A 24,008-nucleotide genomic window follows, 5' to 3' on the forward strand; every position below is an offset into this window, starting at 1 on the left:
AGGGGGGGATCCACCTTGGATCCCAGAAACTACTGTCCCATCAGTCTGACAAGCCTTATCTGCAAGGCCATGGAGCGTATCATCATGGAACTTATAAACAAAGACATTGGCAACCTTCAAACACTGGACCCCACCCAGTTTGGGTTTGTGAAGGGCCGATCTTGTCTCCTGAACCTGATTGACTTCTTTGAATCAGTCTCCAGAGCCATGGACAAGGGTAAGGTGGTCCATACAGCCTATCTAGACCTTGCCAAGGCCTTTGACAACATCCCCCACTCTGGAATCATAGATAAACTTACTAAGTTGGGTATTAATCCCTATGTCACCCAATGGGTTGCTAAATGGCTTACTGATAGAACCCACACTGTAAAAGTAGCCGACTCCAAATCCAGCTCCAGACAAGTGACAAGTGGAGTACCTCAGGGTTCAGTCCTGGGGCCACTCTTGTTTGGCATCTACTTCTCTGAAGTACAGGTCAACACTAAGGGACTCTGGCTAACAAAGTTTGCAGACGACTGCAAACTGGGAGCCATTATTGAATCCCCAAATGATGTGGATACTCTACAAAAGGGCCTTACAGAAACAGATGCTTGGTGCCAGAGTCATGGGCTCAAGCTCAATGCCAAGAAATGTATTATCCCCTTTGGGAAAAAACATGTATCCATGAATTACCATATAGGTGGCAATACACTAAACACAGAAAGTGTGATAAGAGACTTAGGGACACAGGTGGACAGTGGTCTCACCTTCGATAACCACATCGCCACAACAGTCAGGAAATCCTTCTATGTGGCACACCTCATCTTGAAGGGCTTTTCATCCAGAAAAAAGGAGGTCATTGTCCCACTGTACTCATCCCTCATTAGACCCATTATAGAATACAACGCCCCATTTAGTATGTACCTCTCAAGACATCTGCAACAACTGGAAAGGCCTCAGAAATACCTCACTAAAAGAATCACAGGCCTAAAGCAGATGCCCTATGCTGACTGCCTTAAAAAACTCCAGCTATACTCTGTCACATATAGTCTACTCAGAGGCGATCTCTGCTTAACATACAAGGCCATGTCAAACCCAGAGCTGTTGGACATGCTACACTTAAAGAAATCCCAATCCCTCAGAGCTACACGCTCCAGGGATCTAAACCTTGTCATCACAATAAACAAAACATGCTGGAGGGATAGGTTCCTGACCCAGAGACTCCCCAGACTCTGGAATAGATTGCCCATACATGTCAAGCAGAGTGCCTCTTTGGACCTCTTCAAGAGGAACCTTGACGATTGGATGGGAGAAAGGAAATTCACCCCAGGGATCATGTCAGTCGCCCTGCTAGACAGGGGTCCAGGAAAGTAAATAATGTGGGAAGAAATAGCCAGGGGATTGTTATGGCTAGGCTTGTATAGACCCTAGGGCTGATAGGTTCACAGGTTGGTACTAGGCTATGTTCAAGTGAGAACTCGTTCGTTAAAGTATATAGCTGCATCAAAACACAAAATCTACTCAAACGTCGAGAGAATTCCAGTTTTTTTGGTGGGGGGGGGTCATAAAAGTTTTGAGGCCTTTTATTAAAAATGTCTCAATATACTAGATGCAATGAGGTAGGAAATGCATAGAGGCACTTAAATCTCCAAGTGGCACAATGCATCCACCATCTAGGACAAAAAAATATAATATTTTTCACAATGCAATGCAACACCAGTTATTAACACACATTACAAAAGTAAACATTTTAATTGCTCAAAACTGCTTACAGAAACATGCAAGTTATCCAAACAGTGAAGGAATAGTTGAGTTAAAAAGGAACAGAAATGGCAATTGCCAATCATGATAGTGTCTTCAATAGATTTTCAAATAAATTAATCTTGATTGAAAAACATCTGTTGTCCAACATCAAACGAAAGACTACAAAATTGACAACCATCTGCATTCTAAAATCTGTTGCACCATTTGATGTGACTGTATGTAATATAAAGGTTAGGAAAAGTGCCTTTTACACTCTCACCTGACTTCAGGTGACAGTGATCCAATCTTCTGAGGTTTGACATCAGAGTTCACACAAACCTCTGCCAAGACTGTTGTTCCACAAGATGATTTCCAATCACCCAGTCCAAAGACTACCAACTGCTCAGGTAAAGGTGATGGCAGGAAAGTATGGTAGGTTACAGGGCTGCACTTCCTTTAAATACAAAGCACAGTATATTGTTAAACATTATTATCAGGCATTTTGTTTTAATTTAATTCAAAATTACCTTATAGCATAGTTAAAGCCCTGTATATTATTTAAAATATAAAAAGTTCCCAACCTTGAAATGTAATTTAGTTGCCAACTCAGTAAATCATCTGCCATGACCCAAGCCACAAGGGTAACAATGTTTTAACCTGGAAAAGGACTCGAAGCTACATTCTCTAAAATACTTTGAACTCTGCTAATTGGATGTCTTTGTGTGAGGCTACATCCCTTTTCTTCTGCAACAGCAATGTTCTTTGGTGTACATACAGTATCCAGTGTGGAAGAATCAGTATGCATCCAAGATGAATCCCTGGAAGATAATCTGCTGTTATTAAAAGGTGATGTCTGACTAACAGTCACCTGCTTTCTGGGATCATGCTGCCATTTGTGGCATTGTTACTAAATGCTTTAGTGTATCTGCTTGCAAATTCTCATGTTTGTATTCTGCCCCAGCATTTGCAAATACTGTCTCGTTTTTGTTGGATACATTGGAGGTGATGTTAGGAACCCCCCCCCCCAACAAGTATCCAAGTGTGTGCATAAATGGCAAAAACATGTCAATTGATAACGCAATTATTTACAGTACTAATTCATCCTCAACTTAACTATTTATAAATGGCAGCACACATTATTAAAGTGATGGTAACATTTTGGAAATGCAGGCATAACTCATCACTTCACCTTAGCCAAATGCAATGAGAAAAGTACACTTGCCAGAAAAAAGTACACTTGCCATAACAGTAAAGTTTAAATGATCACTGCAGCAGTATCTTAATCTATATGGGTTATATCCTGCCAAGAATATGACAGACAACTTCCAAAGCTTCAAGGAACATTCCATGCACCCAAATTGTTAATTAGCACAAGCGGAGCTGAATTAACGATGGGCTTGACTTCCAAACCTTTCAGAGTGAGAATGGCTAAAGCACAGAGATGGACAGTGATAAAACATTTTTTTTCTTGTGGGAAATTAGAGGTGACAGATAATTCTTTGGTGATACTGAGGTTATTTCCTGGAGGAATGTAAATTCCCATTATGAATAGAGTTTTGCTGGGGGTATAGCTTCAGTAGAGCACTAATTATTAATGGTTGGGATAGGGAGAGGGGAAAGGGTAAGTTGCTGAGTATTTTTATACAAGATGGTTACACCTCCTGCTTTTTGTTTTGTCTATTAGTATGTTGCAATTGGGTGATATATAAGAGCTTAAGCAAAGTTTCTGTAATCCTTAGTATGTTAGAAGAGTACTGGGCTATCCATGCATGCAGCTCAGTAAATTTATTGCAAATGCTTTAATATTTAGGTGTAAAATTTGCAGTGAGAATGTTTTAGCTGCTGAGAGAGCTGCATTTGGTTTTGTGTTGGTGGTGGTGTTCGAAGTAGATGGTCCTGGAATGGCAGTGGGTGGTGCTAGAATGGAGTGTATGCCAGAGTTAGAAATTCATATGGCCAACACCATATGATCGAACATTTGAAAGGCAGACAATGAATAGCCGAGATCCTGATACAGCACAGAACTGGGAAATTCCCCTTTCCTGCACTGCGATCTCTGAGCGAGAATATTTAAGTAGCAGGGGTGTGGGGGGCTTGCCCTCCTGCTAAACACTCAGTTTTAAATAGTTAACACTTTGACATTTCGAAAGGCTGACAATCTGAAATAGGGCATATGGTGTCGGCATTTTGAAAGTTTGATAATCTGAAGTAGATCCAGGTCACCATATATTGTTAATTTGATGGTGTCTGGGGTATGGGTTATGGAGTTCTTTTTTGGAAGTATTTTTTTTTTTATTTAACATTTATAGAGTTTGGATCTTAAGTAAAGAATGAAGGAGGTGGGGTAGAGTGATGGAGATATGGAGGGCTGTTACAGTCATGTTTCTGTTGAATGAGTGGTTGAAAAAGTGACAGTGTGACGGAAGAATATGGTTTGTATGAAGGTGATTGGGAAGAGAAGTCAGATGGTTTAGAAAATAAAGTCATCAGTACTGGTAGGTGTAGAAAGAATATAGTTAAATGGAAGTGAGATGTGTGTGTGTGTGTGGCAAATGTTTAATTGATAGTTGAGTTGAGGGAGTTTTAGTATATGCTATTTAGAGGTTTGATTTAATTGGCTAGTTGCATAGATGGGTGTGGCTTTGGATTGTTGGCTACATGGGGTGGGTGTGAATTGGGGGGCAAGGTAGAGGAGTGGAATGAGCCTGTGAGTTTTAAGGACAAACTGAGTAGGTTAGTCATAACAGGAAGGTAAAGTCACAAAAAACGAAACAGTAATGTGACCTTGGAGCACAAGAAGGTAGTTTCATTTCAACCAATATGTTCCATATTTATTTGTATTTTTAGTTTGTAATTTAAATTACCCCACTATTCGTCCAATCAGGTTATCCTGGCCAATAGTATTTAAAACATTAACAAACGCAATGGACTGTTTAATAAACGTCTAATAAGGAGATTTCTATTGACTTTGACTTGCCAAGTACATAAAATACCAACTCAGAGCTGAAAGTAGTTTAATAGTGTCTTGGGCAAAGAGAAAAAACTTAAGGGAGACCAATGGTGACTTCCTTGAAGGCATGCAGTGCCGCTGAAGATGGACAGAAGTAGTCAAATAATGGGAGGAGCAAGTCTAGAAAAAGTGAAATAAAAGAAAAGTCATTGAGGAGTAAATGTGTGTGTGTAAGCAGAGAGTAAAAGGTAGCTAGCAGGATGTCTGTGAAGGAGGGTTTACAGACCGTAAGGCTAATCAATTACAAAGTAATAAACAGAGTAGTCACATGTTCAGACTAAAATACATGTAGAAAGGACTGGCTGCTCAAGTTTCTGTCATAAATAAATGGTGGGTGGATGGAGTAGACTCTGTTCAGGATGAGCCTGCTGTGTGTATGCTTTAAGGATGGTGAGAGACAAAGATTTTGAAAAGCAAAACAGGAACTCTCAGTCAATTGAAATAAGTCCAATCTATGCTTTCATGACTGTTACAACTAAGGAAGTAAAACTTGAACCCGATGTGTATTTTCCAAGTGCCAGTGCAACCTCAATGTGGAGAAACATTCCCCCATACCCCAATGCTATAAATATTCCTATTCTAAAGGTCAGAAAAAATAAAACTGCTATACAAAGACATGCATCATTTTCCCAACTTTCTGGCAAATTCCAGCATTGATTTTGTCTGGGCTTCTCAAGATTATCTACGAGTCGTCTTGTGCTTTAAATTTAACTGATCTCCTATATTCTGCACCATGTCGATTCTATTCTCCTGCTCTCTGCACCACGCCGAATCTGTTCTCCTGCACTCTTATTATAAATACTGCAGTACCCTCAGGCTTTGATTCCTGACTTTCTAGCAAGTGATTAGGAAATGAACAGTAAGAATGGGATTAACAGACTACTGTAAAACTGCAACACATGAAGCTGATCACAGTATCAAACCCTCCCAAACAATGCACTTTCAAAACCAAAGCAAAAAGTACAAGTTATAGGAATTATCAGGGCGATAGTGTGGCAAGTCACTCAACAGACTCACCTTTCTTCCAGTTTAGTAATAGCAGAATATTTTTTTTATTAACATGCTGGACAATTGCTAGTATGTTATGCATTTCATCTGCAACACAAACACACATGCAAATAAAATTCCATCTATAGGCTGGCTGGCACATGCATAGTGATATTAACACAAAACTTGCACTCATGGACTTCTACTTGTACCCCCACACTGCATTCACTTAGATATAGTCACCTGAAGCAGCACATCCTATAATGGGAATGGAAACTGGAACTCCTTGCATGTACGGAGGTCCAAGGCCCACAGTGACTTCAATCTTCCTGTGCCTTTGTTTCTTGCCTATCTCAACAGCTTGTGTCTTGCCCTCCTTGACCAACTCCAAAAGAAGGCTGGAATAAAAACCATTTATATTCAGGAAAAGGAAGTATTCAAATTCTTTTATAGGTAAGGTCACAAAAGCAGCTTTTGAAATAAAATGGGCATGGTAACAGATAATCCTTGGAGAAGGTTGAATGCTGCTCAAGGCAAGGCTTATACCTGCCTGTGACATATAATCCAAGAGCCGAGTGCTGCCTCTCTCCATATAGTCCAGTGAGGTACATCTCAAGTCATTCACCCCACATGGACTATGGAGTCATACTGGGATACTTTTAGTGGAGTGACTTGATGGATCCTGGCACCTGCAGGCAGCTAACTGTAACCCACTCCTTAACCAGCCTGTTGAGGGGAACATCCATGTATCTCACGAAGGAGTCCCCTATTACCAGTACATTAGGTTTTGTGGCGTTACGCCTTCTGGACTTATTTGTCGAGACACTGGTATGTGTGTTATGCAGTGGTTTTTTTTCCATTGTTATACGTGCAAGTAGTTTCCATTTGGGAGGCCTCTGATCTTTTGGTAAGCGAGTACCACCACTCATGTAGGTTTGTGTGTTGTGTCCTTATTGAGTGTGGGTGTGCCTGCCTGTGTATGCTGTCAACCTGTTTAGCACTTGATTCATCCTTATGTGAGAGAGTCATTCCTCCAGTTTCATAGGGTAACTACATCTCTCTCAAAGTATTTGCTTATAAATCAGGAGTAAGTGTTGTCAGTATACATAAGACAATTGCTACATTTCCTCAGGATGTACATGTCCATCAGACTGGCCAGAGAGATGATGGGAAACTGCCTATGACAGCAGGTTCTTACTGTAGGTTTTATTAGGGAAGGGAATGGATTAGCACTGTGCTGGTAGCACAGACTAAAAAAGAAGGGACAGTGTGCAACCGAGTTGCTCCTTAGAGCAGCAGAAAAACTTGGAAGGGTTTCACAGACAGCTGTTTAGGGACAATCTGAGCTTCTAGGTGAAGAGCAGCACAGTGCAAACATTAGGCTTAAATATGAGCAGAGAGAAACAAGTTTTCAGCCAACTACCAATGAGGAAAGCACACAAGCAGCCTTCCACCAGCAGGCCCCAACTCAGACAGGTTAGATCGGCACACTTTTGCCACAAGGGTACAGAAAACACCTTCTTAATGTAGAATTGCTGGTTTGGAGCACAAGTGTAACAAGACCACACAAAACAACCTACAACTAACAAATATAATGTAATAAAGTGCAACTAACTACTTAAACTGTACTGTCTGCTGCTTTATTTTTATTTATGAAACTGCTAAAGTACAGTCACATTATATACAAGTGCAAAAAAAAAAAATAAATAAATACTTGGAACCCTTTTGTGCACTTCCCAGCTCAGAATGACCAAGTAAACACCTACTGCCACTAGATGAATAATCCCAGTCCTCCTAACGTAAAAGCAAAATAAAGGAGTGTCCAGAGTGAAATGCTACCGCAAACAAAGATACAGATACTTGCTGTTTAAAGTACACACTGCTGTATGATTATTCAATGAAAGTATTTTGCTTTGTATAAATGAGACAAGAGCCACTCAATTATACAGAATTTATAAAGGCACTAAAAACAAGATAAGCTAATTAAGCCCTCCACCCAATAAACATGCAGAAATCTTAAGCGTTACCCCAACCTAAACAGACCAAGCTACCTCCCAGTGCCCCAGATGGAAAATCCACTGACCTCTTGATATAAAAACAAGTTCTTGGAGTGTAAAAGTATACTACTTTAATAGCTAGCTAGGCAATGAATTCATAGCAAGTAAATCAGGCAAATAAGTATTAAGATATCAACAGAAATATAGAAAGAGGAGCTTATTAAGCTCAAATTACAGTAGGGGCAGGCAGCTTCAAAAAAAAAAAATCACCAGGTTTTAAAAAGCAAGATCAATGACAGGGAAGCAAGTTTGAAAAAGCATCAGGGAATCACCAGCAGCACTTTTAGTTTATACAGGCTTAATCTTTTCAGAGACAAAAATCCAGGAATTTGCTGGCATCACTCAAGAAACAACTAGTGTCCATCTCTTGCATAGAGCACAGAAAGCAAAATGCAGCAGGTGAAACAAAGTTCAATGGACAGTATAGGCTGAAAGGAGGGGGTTGCGTGCAATTCTCGATAGAGGACATGCACATCTGCAAAAGAGAAGTAGATAGGGTGGTGTGCAATAAATGGAATCCAACACAGTAGAGTCCATGTATTAACTGTAAAGGCAAATCAATGCATTATGGAAAATTCAGGCAAAAACTGCATATCAAGGTTTAACATCTTTCAGAAACAAATGTAGAAAGGAGTGGCTGGGGCATCTTGCTCACATGAAGTAGCCAACATAGAAAGCAGTATGAATACACACCATGCGAAGGAAAGGCATTGTTCTGGAAAAAAAATTACTAACACTCCATGCTCAATGCTGTGTGTAGTTTTGCAAGCAAGAAAACAGGGTCTTCAGGAGGACCACTAAGGTTGCACAAGAGCTGAACCACAAATTACTGGAACATGTGTGCGTAGGTTTTATATTATATACACATACAAGTGTAAGTAGAAAATTACTGTGACAAGTCACGGACAGAAACTTTACCCTATTTTGCAGGTTTACCCTTTAAGAGACTTAAGCCATTTGACACTTAATATGGTACATGCACCAGGGCAAGATCTTTAACACTCAGTAGGACAAAACTCCTGCTAAAAGCAAATTATTAATAGTCAGTAGATAACAAGATACTTTACTAAAGACATTTCTTCCATCTCATTTCATCTATTACTTTTCAAATAAATGGAGGTCTAAACATAATAATGAATTATAACCACACAAACTTACACCACCAAAAGAAGTATTCCAGGAAACTTTATCCACACTATGATATTTTATTAAGCACTCGCCCCAAAAGTAAGGACTTCTTCAGAATATCAAATGTAAAACACCATGTGTCTTCTATACTAATTAGGCAGTAATTACTTAAAGCAATAAAATGCATCATACCCAATTGGTTAAACAATACATATAAAAACGCTGTCAACTTTTATATTAACTCATTACATCAGAGTGATGCCTCCAGGTGCATCTGCAGTTAACTCCTTCAGACATCTCTAGGGATCAAATATTGCTTTTTTATATTTGCATCAGTAATTCTAAAACCATGCTATGTACGAGGTTTTAAAAGATTATCGTAAACGAGATTTCAGCTCATCTTAGATGAGCTTTATTATTGGGTGCCCGTAACTACAAAACCAAAGTTAGTATCACCAAGCAGAACAGAAAACACAAATAGCTTGCCCGGCTTGCTGTCTGGATCAGCAGAAGAATCCAGTAAAATGGATTTTCACCTCATGGAAAGTAACAGCACTCACTAGTACAGAGGATTAGAATGAGAGGACTAGTGACCCAAAGGATGGGTAATGTTTAAGAGCTGTCCAGTCAGTGGGACAACTAGTTTCCTGCATACTATGAAACTGCAAGCAGCTGTCAGTGTGTCATGACTGCATGATGTGGGGCACTATTCCATGAAGGGTGTAGTGGTAGGTGAAAATGAAAAGCCTAGCTAGAAGTTTAAATTCACGTCAAGTGCTTAAGCTTAACCTGTACATATAAATATAAACATGGCTAAAACAAGACTTGTGGCAAAAATTAGACCTCAAAACACAAGGCCAAACATAATGGACTTTATAGGACCATTTAACTCTGGCAAGCATCAAGGGCATCTCTGTTTAACATAGTAAGAGGGGAATTCCAAAGGTATAACCCTTTTAACACAATTGGATGCAGTGAACTTCCAACAGCCCCATAGAGAAAAGGCACAAGTAAGTTCATAGTAGGGCAGGCATTACTTAATATAAGTAGGATCCAAGTCACAAATGGCAACATAAACCAGAACCAAAGTTTACAGGAGATACTAGACCATATATGCAGCCAATGCATACTCCCTATACTCAGTGTAGTGTGAGGATTCTAAGAGATCCCCCCCCCAATATTAAGAGGGCGGAGTTTTGCACCAGCAGCAGGTGGTCTGCTCAGAGTCTGTAACAATTGGCATTACAACAAAATCAAATCTAGAGGAAGCTAAATGTATGTACCACTACCAAAGTTCCACAGGTGAAATAAGGTATTTAGTTAAGGATGATGGTCCTCAAATGGAAAGCGATATTTGAAAACAGCATAAATCTGTTTATTAAGGGCTAGTTGTCATAAATATACAACCAAGGCTCTGTACCTTTGAAGTGAATTCCACTTTGGAACTATTGCATGCAATATCAATCCTGAGCAGATGAAGTGTTACTGGCTGCTTGAATAATCATGGTAATGGTCTTGGTGGGACTGGGCTTATTTAATTTTATTTTACATTTGTTTACCTGGAAAGTCTGACTGGACAAGTCCTTTTTCAGCGGAGGCCCAGGGAGAAAAGCTCCCAATAGTTCATGGCTTTTACATCACAGAGTTTGGACTACATAAGACACTGATATACATAGTAACAGTTCACAGTAATATGATAGTATTTAACAGTGTAAAAGCTAGAGACAGCTACATGAAGTATTTAGTTTCTGAAATAATATATAAATTTATAAGTAGATTAAAACTGATTAGTCATGGATGCTATCAAAGCTTATAGCCAGTTTAAGGATGAAACAGATTCCTGAGGGAAGGAGAGCTACAGCTCGTTGTCATCAGTATAAAACAGTAAACAGTAATGCTCTTCCAGTAATGCCTCCCATGTCCTACAAGAAGGATGTACATTGGACATGAATGGAGTGCTGCTAAGTGACAGACCTGGCTAAAGCATGCAATAGATGCCATATGCTAGGATTGCCTTCAAGGCACTCTGCTCCACACTTCAAACCAAGCACCCGGCAGGTGGTAGAAGCTTTACACCAGTTACACTGCACCTTTCCCAGGCTGCACAGTTCTGACAGTGCCTATCTGACCAGCCCTGTAGACACTTATTCACACTAATTTGCCCTTACTGGGTTGGCAAACAGTTCAGTTCATCAGAAAAGGCAGCTTCCAGTTTACTTCAGGGGAATTCTAAGCCATTAAGAAAAATAACATTAACCATATCACTCAGATAACATCAAACAGATGGACTAGGCATCCATCTCAAACAATCTCTTAAAAGGCAATAATGTAGTCTCAACCCTTCTCTTAAAGGCAATGGCACAGGAAGGAGGATTGCTTTAGCAGGGGGGTGTCAAGTTTCCACACATACCACAAAACAAAGGACTCGTCCCCAGGTCATACCACAGTAATCACTTTTTTTCTAGCCACAACAATACTCTTGTTTAAATACATTTATTTTAGCTATTCAGTTTGATTTAGAGTCTGTACTAGATACATCTAGAGTCTCCTTAACATATGCACTCAAATCTGGTTACATCATATTCTTTTTATATATTGCAAGTAGTTCTGCACTCACACAACAAAGGTACAAAATGTATTTAAAAGTTTTAACAATGTACTTCGATTTCCACAAACCAAATTGTCTTCTAGTAGAAACTGTCTCCAAGTTAACTGTTACATACCTCTCTCCCACCTCTCTTCCCCCCTTCCTCTCTACAGAAATTTAAAGATGTGATTCAGTCAATTTTATCCCACACACAAAAAGAAAACAGTTATTCATGTTAAAAGTCCATTAATTTAGAAGTCAGACTACCTCACTGAATGCCACCAAAAACTAGTCAACCAACCTACCAGACCCAACCTTTTAGCCAAAAATCTTTTGTTGTGTTTGGGCAGTTGGAGAGGATGAGATCAAGCTCCGACATTACAATTCACTCAGCCTCATTTAGATATTCTTCATCAGCTTCTCCATTTTATGCCCAGCTTAAAAAAAAAAAAAAAAAAAGATTAAATCTCATTCAGATCCAAATCTACTGACAAAATTGTAAGGATATCTTCCCTTTCTAGGACTTGACCATTATTCTAGATGCCACAGATCCTAAAAATAGCAGCTGAATTTTCCCTTAATCTCTAGGCTAAATCCAAACCCCAAAAGTGTCTAACCCTCAAGATGAAATCCCACCTCAAACTCCAAGATAAATCCTGCTGTTCTGGAAATTGTGCGACTTAAACCCATCAGGGGTCACCTACCCCCAAAAAGCCCCGTAGTGTTTACCACCCTTTAGGGGTGGCAAACAAGAGTGGATGAAAGCATAGAAAAAAAAAATAGTGTGGAAACTTTGCTTCGGGTATTAATACCTCATTGAGTAACAATTACAACATTCATAATATTTCTTCTGTTCAATTAACAGAGGTGGAACAACTTTTGAATAAAAGTCTAAATTATGTCCCTGTTTTTTTGTTGAGGAAGATATTGCTAATGATGTTAAGGCATTTTGTCATTTGCTTAATCAAACTGTATTTTGGTAATCGGGATCAGTCTCAAAGATCTATTTAGATTCCGTAAGTCTACTTTTGTACCCCCAATGAATAAACATGTTTCTATTTTCCAGGATTCATTGCTCAAAGATTTACACTTTAGGATGAACCAGTCTAGAATAGAGTCACAATTTGTCAGCTAGTGAACAACATGTATTGATCAAACTGAAAAACAAAAATAGTGATCTTGCCAGCTGACAAGGGTGGAGCGGTGGTTGTAATGAATATGAATTCATATTTACCTGAGGCGCATAGACAATTAATGGATGCCAGGTATTATATGCATATGCCACTTGACCCAACCGATAGATTCAAAAAAGAAAACCGATTCAATAGACTGTGGAAGAAGGAATTATTATGGAATCAGCAGCACTAACAGTTATGGATCCGCAAAGGCAGTATACATTTATTACTGAAAATCCACAAAAGTTTGGAGAAGCCACCGTGGAGGCAGATGGTGTCTGGTATTGGCTCTCTTATGGAACCCCTTTTAGTATTTCTAACACAATACTTACAACCTTTATTGAAATTAGTAAGATCCAAGATTCAGAACACAACTCAGAATCTCAAAATAATATTAGATATGCAGCTAGATCCTGGTTGGCTGTTGTGCACATTAGAGGTCACCTCTTTGTATACCAACATTCCACACTGGGCAGGTCTTCAAGTACTGAAATATTCGTTGGGCAGGGCCAACATATACCCTCCTGTATTTAATACTTTGATATGTTTGGCCGAACATGGTTTTGACCAAAAATGGGTTTTATATTCAGGAAGAATGCTATTGGCAGGTACAAGGTACGGTTATGGGAGCCTCGTTTACATCCATATATGCTGATTTATGGGGTTCCTGGAGAAACATTTGATTTATGATAGTCATCATAATATTTTTATGAGGGAATTGGACATTTGGAGACATTACCTTGATGACTGTTGGATGGTTTGGCAAGAGGATAAAAGTTATTTGTTGGAATTTGTTCAATATCACAATGAAAATAAATGGGGCAGGGAGTTAACATTGACTTATGATTCCAAGCAAATTAACTTTTTAGATGTTATGGTTGTTAGGAATCCTGATAATACTCTTAGCTCACATGTGTTATATTGAGGATATTTCCAAAATAATCTATTGTTCACTACTAGCCTCCATCCACGACATATTATTAAAAACATACCCAAGTCTCAGTTCATGCATATTAAGCACATTTGTTCCACTAGAGATAACAGAGACCCACCAGCAGGATTTAATTTGTAGTTTTCAAGAAAGGGGTTACGGATATGGTAATATTGTATCTGCTAGTAAATGGGTTTCCAAACAGGACAGATCAGATTTATTGGAATAAAGAGTAAAAAGCAACCAGAACAACATTATTAGATTTGTCACTACATATGGACGTAATGTTAATGCCATCAGGGATATTATCAATTTCAATTGGAATATTTTATTAGCAAATAATGAACGCTGTGAGGTCCTTACCCCTAGGTGCCAGTTTTCCCATCAGAGGGGAAGGGCTTTGGGATCCTATTTTAGTCACTACAATATCATGGGGGCATGCATTCTTCAAACCAACAGCTGATGCTTATTGGGGATAAATTGGCGGGCTCTTTTCCTTGTGGTAATTGCTCTTTGTGGAAGTTCATGCTCAAATCAAAATTCTCTAGTAGAAACACCAGTTTGGCTAATCGTGGTACGGACTGGTTGATATATCTAGCAACCTGCTCTTGTTCAGCCTTTTATTATATATATTTGTTTCTATATATAATTGTTATATATGTTTGTTAAATCACCAGCATGTTGTCCTGATGTGTATATATGCCATATGTATGTCTGTTCTACTTTTTACTCTCATGTAATGTGGAGCTGTTCTCCCCGGGCCTCCACTGAAAATGGACCTGTGTCCAATTGGACTTTCCCGGTAAACAAATGTAAATAAAAATGCAAAATAAATGTATATGTTGGGCAAACATCCCACCTACTATGTATACGAGTGTGTGAACATTTTAGTGACATTCAAAATAAAACTAGTATCTAGTGTCTTATAAACATACAATGACACACAGTTCGGCAAGATTTAATTTTGTGGTGATAGATAACATCCAGGGAGATGGGACTAAAAAGTTAGGTTGGCATGCTCTATTAAAGAGAAAGGAGTTTGATTATAAAATTAGATGGGTTATTCCCCTCTGATCTTAATGACCATTTATGATTAGTAATAAGATAGCTTGTGTTAGGACTAATTGTTAATCATTGAGAAAATTGAATAACTAAAACAAAATATGAGACGGACAGAGTCCCTGGAAAGCACAGACACTGTAGTTGGCTTTCATTCACTTTAATGACTGAACTTCCTCAGAAAAGCATCCATCTACCCTCACAAACACACTTAGTCACATGACTAAGCTTCAAACATCACTGATTTTAAATAAAATATATTTATTTATATATATATATATATATATATATATATATATATATATATATATATATATATATATATATACACACACACACACACAAACTTACCAATACATATTTAAATAAAACGTATAAAAAAATTACATCATATAAAATTTTATGTTAATAATGTCATTAAGACCTGGCGCACAATCAGCACCTAAACGTATTTGTCAAACTTTCTTTACATTCCAACCACGTCTTATAATCCCCTGAAAACATCTCTGAACTGACACTACCCAACACAGAGAAAACTAATTTTTTTAAATTATTGCAAACAGCAGCATGTCTAGCCAAGGCATTGTTTTGTTCTCCTTTCCTTATAGCTAACAAATGTTCATAAATCAGTCTTTTCAGACACCTAGTAGTTTTTCCAATGTAATAACATGGACATGAGAGGCACTGTGCCACATAAGCTACCATTACACGTGTTGTAACCATTTGTCCAGAAAATTTTATCATCGTGACTAAAAAAAAAAACTGAATATGTATTACTAATATACCTACACTGTCTGCAATTGTTGCACACATAACTACCTTTTTTTTGTATTCCCTTCGTGTTGGTGTTACTCCTATCATTTGATCCTTGTTCTAACAAACCTTTCATATTTATAAAACTTTCTTAAACGTAAAAGATGGTCGTAAGCCAATGATATTGACCAAATCAGAATTTCCTAAAAGAATCTTCCAATTTTCTGTAATGATTTTCTTTATATACCACATCTCATTGGTTATTGGTAGTGGAAATGAACAATACTTATGAATAGGACCGGAAACTATAGTCTCACTATGTTCATCACCTTGTACAACCTGTCCAGTGCAAACTTTCAAAATTGGACCAGCCTTTCCACTTCTTAACGACAAAACCTCTTTTTCCATCCTTTGTAACCATACCTTTTTGTAACCTCTAGCTTCAAAAAAACTAAAAGTGTCTACTTCATTTAAAATATTTACATCGCTAGAGGTTAATCTGCTTAACCCAATTGATTGTCCCTTTACCACTCCCTTTTTCATATGGGGTGGGTGAAGGCTGTCCCTATAAGTATTGGTTAGCAAATATCAACTTTCTATAAAATACTACTCACAAAGTACATACAATGGAAATCAAAAGTAAGATGCAAATCTAGAAAGTCAATACTTTGTCCAAATCCACTGATAAACTTCAAGCAATTGGTAGAACAAAACAAATTCATTGTAATTACCCTTCCACAAGAAAAAAATAATCAATGTAACAACGCTATACTAAACATTATCAGCTAACTGATGTGTAACCAAGTATTTGTTCTCCCAGTTGGCCATTACTAACTTAGCAAAGGCAGGTGCTACCCTTGCCCTCAATCGCCACACCCGAGGACCATTTATAAACTTTACAATTAAATAGAAAAAGAATTGTCCAAAACTATATCCACAAGTACAATCCAACTTGATGAATGCAGTTTTTAATTTTGCTTCTCTAGATGTAGTTTCACTTTACACGAGTAAAAACCAGGAAGTGGGACTGGAATAAAGTTGCTTCACTGATTTTAATAACACTAAAATCAACACTATGTGCACTTATGGATATTGTTTTGGACAATAATATTTTTCTAGTTAATGGTAAATTTTATAATCAGTCATCGGGTGTGGCGATGGGGGCAAGGGTAGCACCTGCCTTGCTAATTTAGTAATGGCCAACTGGGAGAACAAATATTTGGTTACACATCAGTTAGCTGATAAAGTTTTGGTATATCGTAGTTACATTGATGATTTGTTTTTCTTGTGGAAGGGTAATTACAATGAATTTGTTAGTTTTGTTTCCGATTTAAATAGTTTTACCAATTTCTTGAAGTTTGTCATCAGTGGATTTGGACAAAGTATTGACTTTCTAGATTTGCATCTTACTTTTGATTTCCATTGTATGCACTTTGCGAGTAGTATTTATAGAAAGTCGGTATTTGCTAACAAATACTTAGGGACAGCCTTCACCCACCCCATATGAAAAAGGGACAATCAGGTTAAGTAGATTAACCTCTAGCAATGTAACTTTTTTAAATGAAGTAGACTAAGAAGTTTTTTTGAAGCTAGAGGTTACAAAAAGGTATGGTTACAAAGGATGGAAAAAGAGGTTTTGTCATTAAGAAGTGGAAAGGCTGGTCCAATTTTGAAAGTTTGCACTGGACAGGTTGTACAAGGTGAACATAGTAAGACTATCGTTTCAGGTCCTATTCAAAAGTATTGTTGTTCATTTCCACTACCAATAACCAATGAGATGTGGTGTATAAAGAACATCATTACAGAAAATTTGAAAATTCTTTCAGGAAATTCTGATTTGGTCAAGATCACTGGTTTACGATCATATTTCACATTTAAGAAAGTAATAAATATGAAAGGTTTGTTAGAACAAGGATCAAAATGATAGGAGTAACACCAACACGAAGGGAATACAAAAAAAGGTAGTTATGCGTGCAACAATTGCAGACAGTGTAGGTATATTAGTAATACATCTTCAGTTTTTTTCAGTCATGATAAAACAATTTCTGGACAAATGGTTACTACACGTGTAATAGTGAAATGGTATGTGGCATAGTGCCTCTCATGTCCATGTTATTACATTAAAAAAACTACTAGGTGTCTGAAAAGACGGATTTATAAACATTTGTTAGCTATAAGGAAAGGAGAATAAAACAATGCCTTGGCTAGACATGCTGTTTGCAATAATTTTAAAAAAATTTTCTCAGTGTTGGGTAGTGTCAGTTCAGAGATGTTTTCAGGGGATTATAAGACGTGGTTGGAATGCAAAGAAAGTCTATGGCAAATGCGTGTAGGTGCTGATTGTGCGCCAGGTCTTAATGACATTAACATAAAATTTTTTTTACAATATATGTAAATTATTTTATACACATTTATTTAAATATGTATTAGTAAGTTTGTGTATAGAATATTTTTATTTATTAAAAATCAGTGATATTTGAAGCTTAGTCATGTGACTAGTTAATTATTTATTTAAAATCAGTGATATTTGAAGCTTAGTCATGTGACTAGTTATTTATTTAAGTGCGTTTGTGAGGGTAGATGGATGTTTTTCTGAGAAGTTCACAGTCATTAAAGTGAATGAAAGCCAACTACAGTGTCCGTGCTTTCCCGGGACTTGGTTTTGGTTTCAACTCTCTTTTTTATGTTTTAATTGTTAATCATGTGCATTTAACTTAATGGGTGTGCATAAGCATTTTGTTGTACTGTTGAAGTTATTACTGAGGAAGGCAGTTATGCCAAAACTGGTCTGATTTTGGTGTTGCCACAATAAACCAAGTTTCTTCCACTCATTTTGGTGCTGGCCTCCTTTTTTAAATTACGTTGTGCTGTTTTGGGGATAGACAACATACATCCATGGTTCATATACCACTGTTGCAACTTAATTATTGTACCCCTAATGCACAACTTTAATCTTGGTAGTACCATGCCTAATATATACACAAGTCTGCCGTAGAAAAATCAGACAAACACCGTCCATACTACCATCCCATTTCCATCCTTAATGAAATGCTCATGTCTATGGATAAAGGCATTTTCTCTGGTATAACTTTTTATACACCTCCCAGACTTAATCACTCCCCTGTTATAATCTTTCAGAATTAGGCATTAGCCCAGATGCCACTTCACAACTCCTGCACCCCCCCCCCCCCACTATTCAATAGTGAACCTCTAGGATCTATTCTTGTCTTCCTTCTGTTCTCCATGTACAACAAAACCTCCACTTGATCTTTCTTACCCTGCTGTATTCCTATATGCAAATGACAGGGTCCTCTTCCACTCCATCTACTCCCCACATACCTTAAGAACTACAATTTTGACTTCAATCACGTTAATGAATGGATTACTACTAAAACCTCATACTAAATTCATTCAGAACTAAAATTTATACTTTTCATTACTGAACAAAATAAAAGTTTTCTTGGAGCTATTGCTATTGAGTTTAGCAAACCAGGATCATAACAACCATCCCTTAAGAGGAAGCCTTCTCTTTCAAATATCTTGGCCTTGATTAGACCTCTCACTCAAAACCTGCATCTTGATTATACAAGTTAAAAACGTTAATCTATTTTTCTGGCTACAAAAATATCCTCTTTTCTCTCACACTGTACTGTACAGATATGCAATAGGGAAAGGAATCTTACTCCTGCAGCTTGAATTTAGCCTCTATCACATCAGCAGCCTCAACAAAAAACTCCTCCACTACTCAAAAACATTAGATTAACTTATACACCTCCCCCAAATTAATAAATACCACTGTATAGCAGTAAAAAGGCAAAGGGACACCCAATTAAGCAAAGAGTAGACCTGTAACCACAGAGAGCAGAACTGTTCTAAGGATCACAACTCTTCAAATTCTACCTCCCTTATCCTCACATAAAACCCAATTAAAATTGAAGCATTTGTGTCCTAACACACTCTCACGCTAAGCTATGTATCACTGACCATGCTCTAACATTCAGGTACAAATTGCACAAGTTCCTCCCACCTAAAACTTAACACTCATCCGCTTAATTCCAAGTTCCATTCGCTACTAAAAATTGCATTTAGTCATCAAGCAGAATATAGCAGTTACCCCCACAGTCAAATCACAAGTCTACTTCAGCTTCCCCCTCTCTCTCAGCCACCAAGACCTTTTGCTCTTTTTCACACCTAATTTATTCTGTTCTAAATTTCTCAAAATGTTGGAAAACATTTCTACATATGATAGCTTAATACATTGGATATACTATGTATACAAAACATTACTCTACCATTGTTCTGTTGTCACATGCTGTCATTTTGTATATCTGGTCATTTTTCCCCAGGCTGCGACTTGAAATCGATCAGTGCTCAACAGTGGTAAACAAGTATGACTGTATGTTATCAATCTGCAGCACCTAGGCAGGGAATGAAATTGGTCCATAGCAAATCAGTGCTCTAGTCCAGTACACCAACATATGTATATATACAGTATAGGTAAATGCTCATATCCCAGGGTTTGCTAAAATATCTGTTATGTACCACATTATAGAAGCAAAGTACTGCAAGTGTGCAGCATCAACCATAGTTAGGGCATTAAGGTGGGGCAAAGGTGATTGCCAAAGACTTACTGGGTGAGGGTCCAAGATGGTAACTGGGTGAGGGTCCAAGATGGTAAGGGGTGAGAATACCCAAGGGAGATCTTTAACCCTCTCACCCCATCATGTAGATGAACACACCTTGATTCAATCTGATGCAGAGACCGACCACAACAACAGATAATATATAGGAAACTTAGGGATATACAAGCCTTGAGCATACAAGAAGGGCTCCCAAATATTGAGGATAATGTCAAGCAACAGTACAATGAAAATCTAGTTCACTGCCCACAATGAGCTTTTACCCAGAAGGGGTTTAGAAACCACTTTTAGGACTCTGAACAAATGGAGTGTGTAAAAGGAGGAAAGATGCTCAATTTTGAGATTTATGACAGCTACTGCCTACATCAAGTTGTAAATCAGAAGTAGTTTCTGCTCCTTGTAAGATCAAACAGCCAAACTAGCAAAATTTTTTCAAAGGTTAATCTAGCTATTCAGACAAATATATGGACCCAGCTAAATGCCAAAAAATAAAATATATGAAGCCAAAAACATTTGGCCAGCTACTACTTAGGTGGTACTGTTTTATGTGGTTAGTTTATTATACTAATACTGTACCATTTCCCAGGATCTGTAGGTTTTTCCACTATTCAAGCTATAAATCATGAGAGAGAATGTTACATTATACAAGTGGCTTCTGAAAATTTCCTTTCTCCGGGTATCACTTCTAAAATAGATGAATGCCTAAACAGGAGAGAACCTTCTATACAATCCACCATGGTAGTGCCATCTGATACATATGCTGCAAGTGCACTCCTCTGGGAGAGACAGAGAGAAGATCTGAACTGCAAACAGCCACATTATCCATATGTAAAATAAAATCAGGACTCCACTGCACAAGAGGGATTGACAAAATTCTTGCTTTGGTCCCTTTTAGCAAGGGAGAGAAAAATATGGCTTCAAGTTAGCTCTCTTATAAAAGAGAAACAAAACTGTTACTTACACTGTAGATACTGTCACAAGAACTTCAGAAGTATGAACAACTTGTGATAGTTGGTTTTGCAGTAATTACAAAAACAAGAACTCTCGTCTTGCAGTGTATAAAAGATTTCAGTCATCTTTAAGCATTCATCTGTTTAGAAGCAATACCTAAAGACAATAAATCTCCCAAAAGTTACTTATTTAAAGCAACACACTTCTGATTATAGTACGATTGATTTTGTATGAATAGGGTCAGGGCTGAACTTGTTTTACATGGATGGGAAGCCTATTCCATAGTAGGGAATCCTTCAGGACACATCTGTCCCTCCAGCATATTCTGTTTATGTCAAAAGCAAAGTTCAGATTTCCAGATCTAGTGTTTCTGGTGCTTTTTTGCGCAGATGTGCAAAAGATCCATTACGAATGGGTCTTAGTGGATTTTTGACTGACTTACAGGGTTTCCGATCCATCGGCCTATATGAGATTAAACAGTGACAGAGCCTTTAGGCAACCAGTGTAGGACAATGGTGTTAATCTCCAAATTCTCCTGGGGCGAAACCTTTGTGAGCATTCCAACTGTTGCAAGTGTCTGGTTAGATATATGTCAAAGGGGGAAATGTATTCAATGACAGGTCTGATAAGGGCCAAGTAGGGTGGTACTGTAACTTCCTTTGACCCGATTCCATACCCTTAGCTATAAGTTGGGTGACAATTATTTTCTTAGTATCTTAAGTTACAAGTTGATCAAAGGCCACATTGCCATTGACACATTCCTAGATCCCTTACTACTCGGTCAATTCTTAGGGGTGTTTTATTGATTGAGTAACTTGGACAGACAGTTTCCCCCAAGGGGTATTATAACACATTTTAGCATAGAGTTTTAGGCCACAGCTTTGGCACCAGTCATTTGTCAGTGTTAATCCCTCTTGCAAGATGTTGTCATCTTGGGGCAAATCTATAACATCTCCCCATTTACAGTCATTTGCCAACTTGGATGAGCCAGAGGTCTTTGACGTTGGCATCTACTTCTTGGAAGTCAAGGTTTACAGTAGCAGGCCTAGCATGGAGCCCTGGGGTATTCCACTGGTGACCCATCTCCTGGAGGTGGTCTCACTAATACAGACATCTTGGGTCATGTCTGTGAGCCAGCCAGCAATCTAGCAAGTTATGTAGGGATTAATTCTGAGTTCAAAGAGCTCATCAACAATGACTAAGTGAGGTACTGTATCAAATGCCTTGGCCAGGTCAAGATAAGCAGTATGCAATTCAAAAGAAAAAAGCACTCTGATAGCTGCGGCTTGCCTACAAACTTCTTTAATAACACAGCACAGCACACCCAGTAAAAAAAACGCTGAACACAGTTCTCAGTACGTTTTCATCCAAGACTTCATCAGAATCTGTGTTCAGTGTTATTTTTTTACTGGGTGTGCTGTGCTGTGTTATTAAAGAAGTTTGTGGGTGAGCAGCAGCTATCTGAGTGCTTTTTTCTTTTGAATTGTGACTGTTTGGCACTTGGTCCATGGTTGTTGCTTTATATAAGCAGTATGCACTTGCGAGTGCCGCTAACACCTGGGGGGAGGGGGTGCACTCTCCCATGTTGGCAAGTACCAGATCCAGTATGCCTAATCAACTTGGTTTTAGCGTGCACTCTGTTCCAGGGTGTTTGGGATATAGGCTAGAAAGGTCCAGACAGTGTTTTGCCTGTGAGTTTTAGGTAGTGTACATTTATGAGTCTATACAGGATAGGTGAAGTTACCCATGACTAGGGTGTTCGGTTGGATGGCAATCTTTAGCTAGCCAAGATATGGTGAGGGACTTCATCTATGGTGACTTGCATATGGATGTGCTCCATGGTGTAATCCTGTTTTTCCAACCTGGTCGTATGCATGTTGCTAATGTAGATCATGAGACACCTCCACCTTTAGAGCAACAACACAGACTGTCAAAATGCGTGGAAGGCACTGTAGCCTTGAGTAATTTCTACAGCTTTAAATCAAGTCTCATTCATGACACATCTACATTCTCCAGAGTAAGAAGGGCATGAAGTTTTTTTTATTGTGGCTCTTAACATTGAGCAGTAACACCTTAAGGTTGCTTGTATCACTTATGTTGGTAGTTTTGTCTTTTTGGCATTGCCAAGAAAAGGCTTCAGGGAGTGGATAAAGTTTTAGCCAATATCCAAAAGTATTGGGGGGGGACAGGTGCAGCCAATCTTTGGCAAAGCAATGTGGTCTTTTGGCCATGCTCACAGATACTGGACTCCCCTGGGGTGACACCAGAAACTAAACCAATTATTAAAATCAATCATTTTATGTCATCATCCTTGGTGCAGGTAGAATGCTGCTCAATGCAAGGCTCATCTCCATCTGTGACAGATCAATTGGGTCTCTTCATATAGTTCTGTGAGGTACATCTCATCATTTGCACCCACATGAACTATGAAAGAAGCATATTGGTGCCTGGGGTGCAATGACTTTAGTACGTGTGTGATATCAAGTGTCCCAAATGACAACAGCATTAGGTAAAGTATATGTTTGCCTTATGGGACAATTGGGTGTAGGCTTACAAGAGATGTTTGGTGTTGCTTTTGGTGTCTGTTTAAGTGATTACTGAGGAGCAGTGTGTGCATTACATGACTTTGGAGGTCTGATGTGCGTGTGTGGTAAGAGGAGTGGAGTATGCAAATGATCTACTGTGGGTATTCCTAACAACCTCAGCAGTGTGAGAGATTTTTGCTTCCAATTAAGTTGTGTATTTACCTGTCTTGCATACCATGTTATTTTCTTTAACGATTGAGAAAAATTGTTACATTGAAAGACTTGGGCATCCCAAGGCAAACCGGCCACTGGGACATTTGGACATTGCATATCCATGTTGTCCAGACCTAAATAGGGTGGGCTGTTTAGGATTAAGGATTTTTTTTTTTTTTTTTTTTTTTTTTTTTTAACAGGGGTCTCTCCTAGGGTAATGCTGGGGTTAAGGGCAAGACTCTATACAGTGCTAGGATATGGTAGTGCTAT

General features: G+C 38.4%; 1 protein-coding gene across 1 annotated transcript in view; it reads right to left on the reverse strand.

Annotated features, from left to right (window-relative positions):
- Nucleotides 1–24,008, reverse strand: part of LOC122803798 — a 287,432-nt gene that overhangs the window by 248,933 nt on the left and 14,491 nt on the right. Inside the window, exon 2 of the mRNA XM_044073483.1 lies at nt 2,003–2,176. Within this exon, the coding sequence (XP_043929418.1) occupies nt 2,003–2,176 (174 nt within the window). The remainder of the gene's footprint in view (nt 1–2,002; nt 2,177–24,008) is intronic.

This window comes from Protopterus annectens, chromosome 6.part0, assembly GCF_019279795.1.
Source record: "Protopterus annectens isolate FY-2018-M chromosome 6.part0, PAN1.0, whole genome shotgun sequence".
Lineage (NCBI taxonomy): Eukaryota > Metazoa > Chordata > Ceratodontiformes > Protopteridae > Protopterus > Protopterus annectens.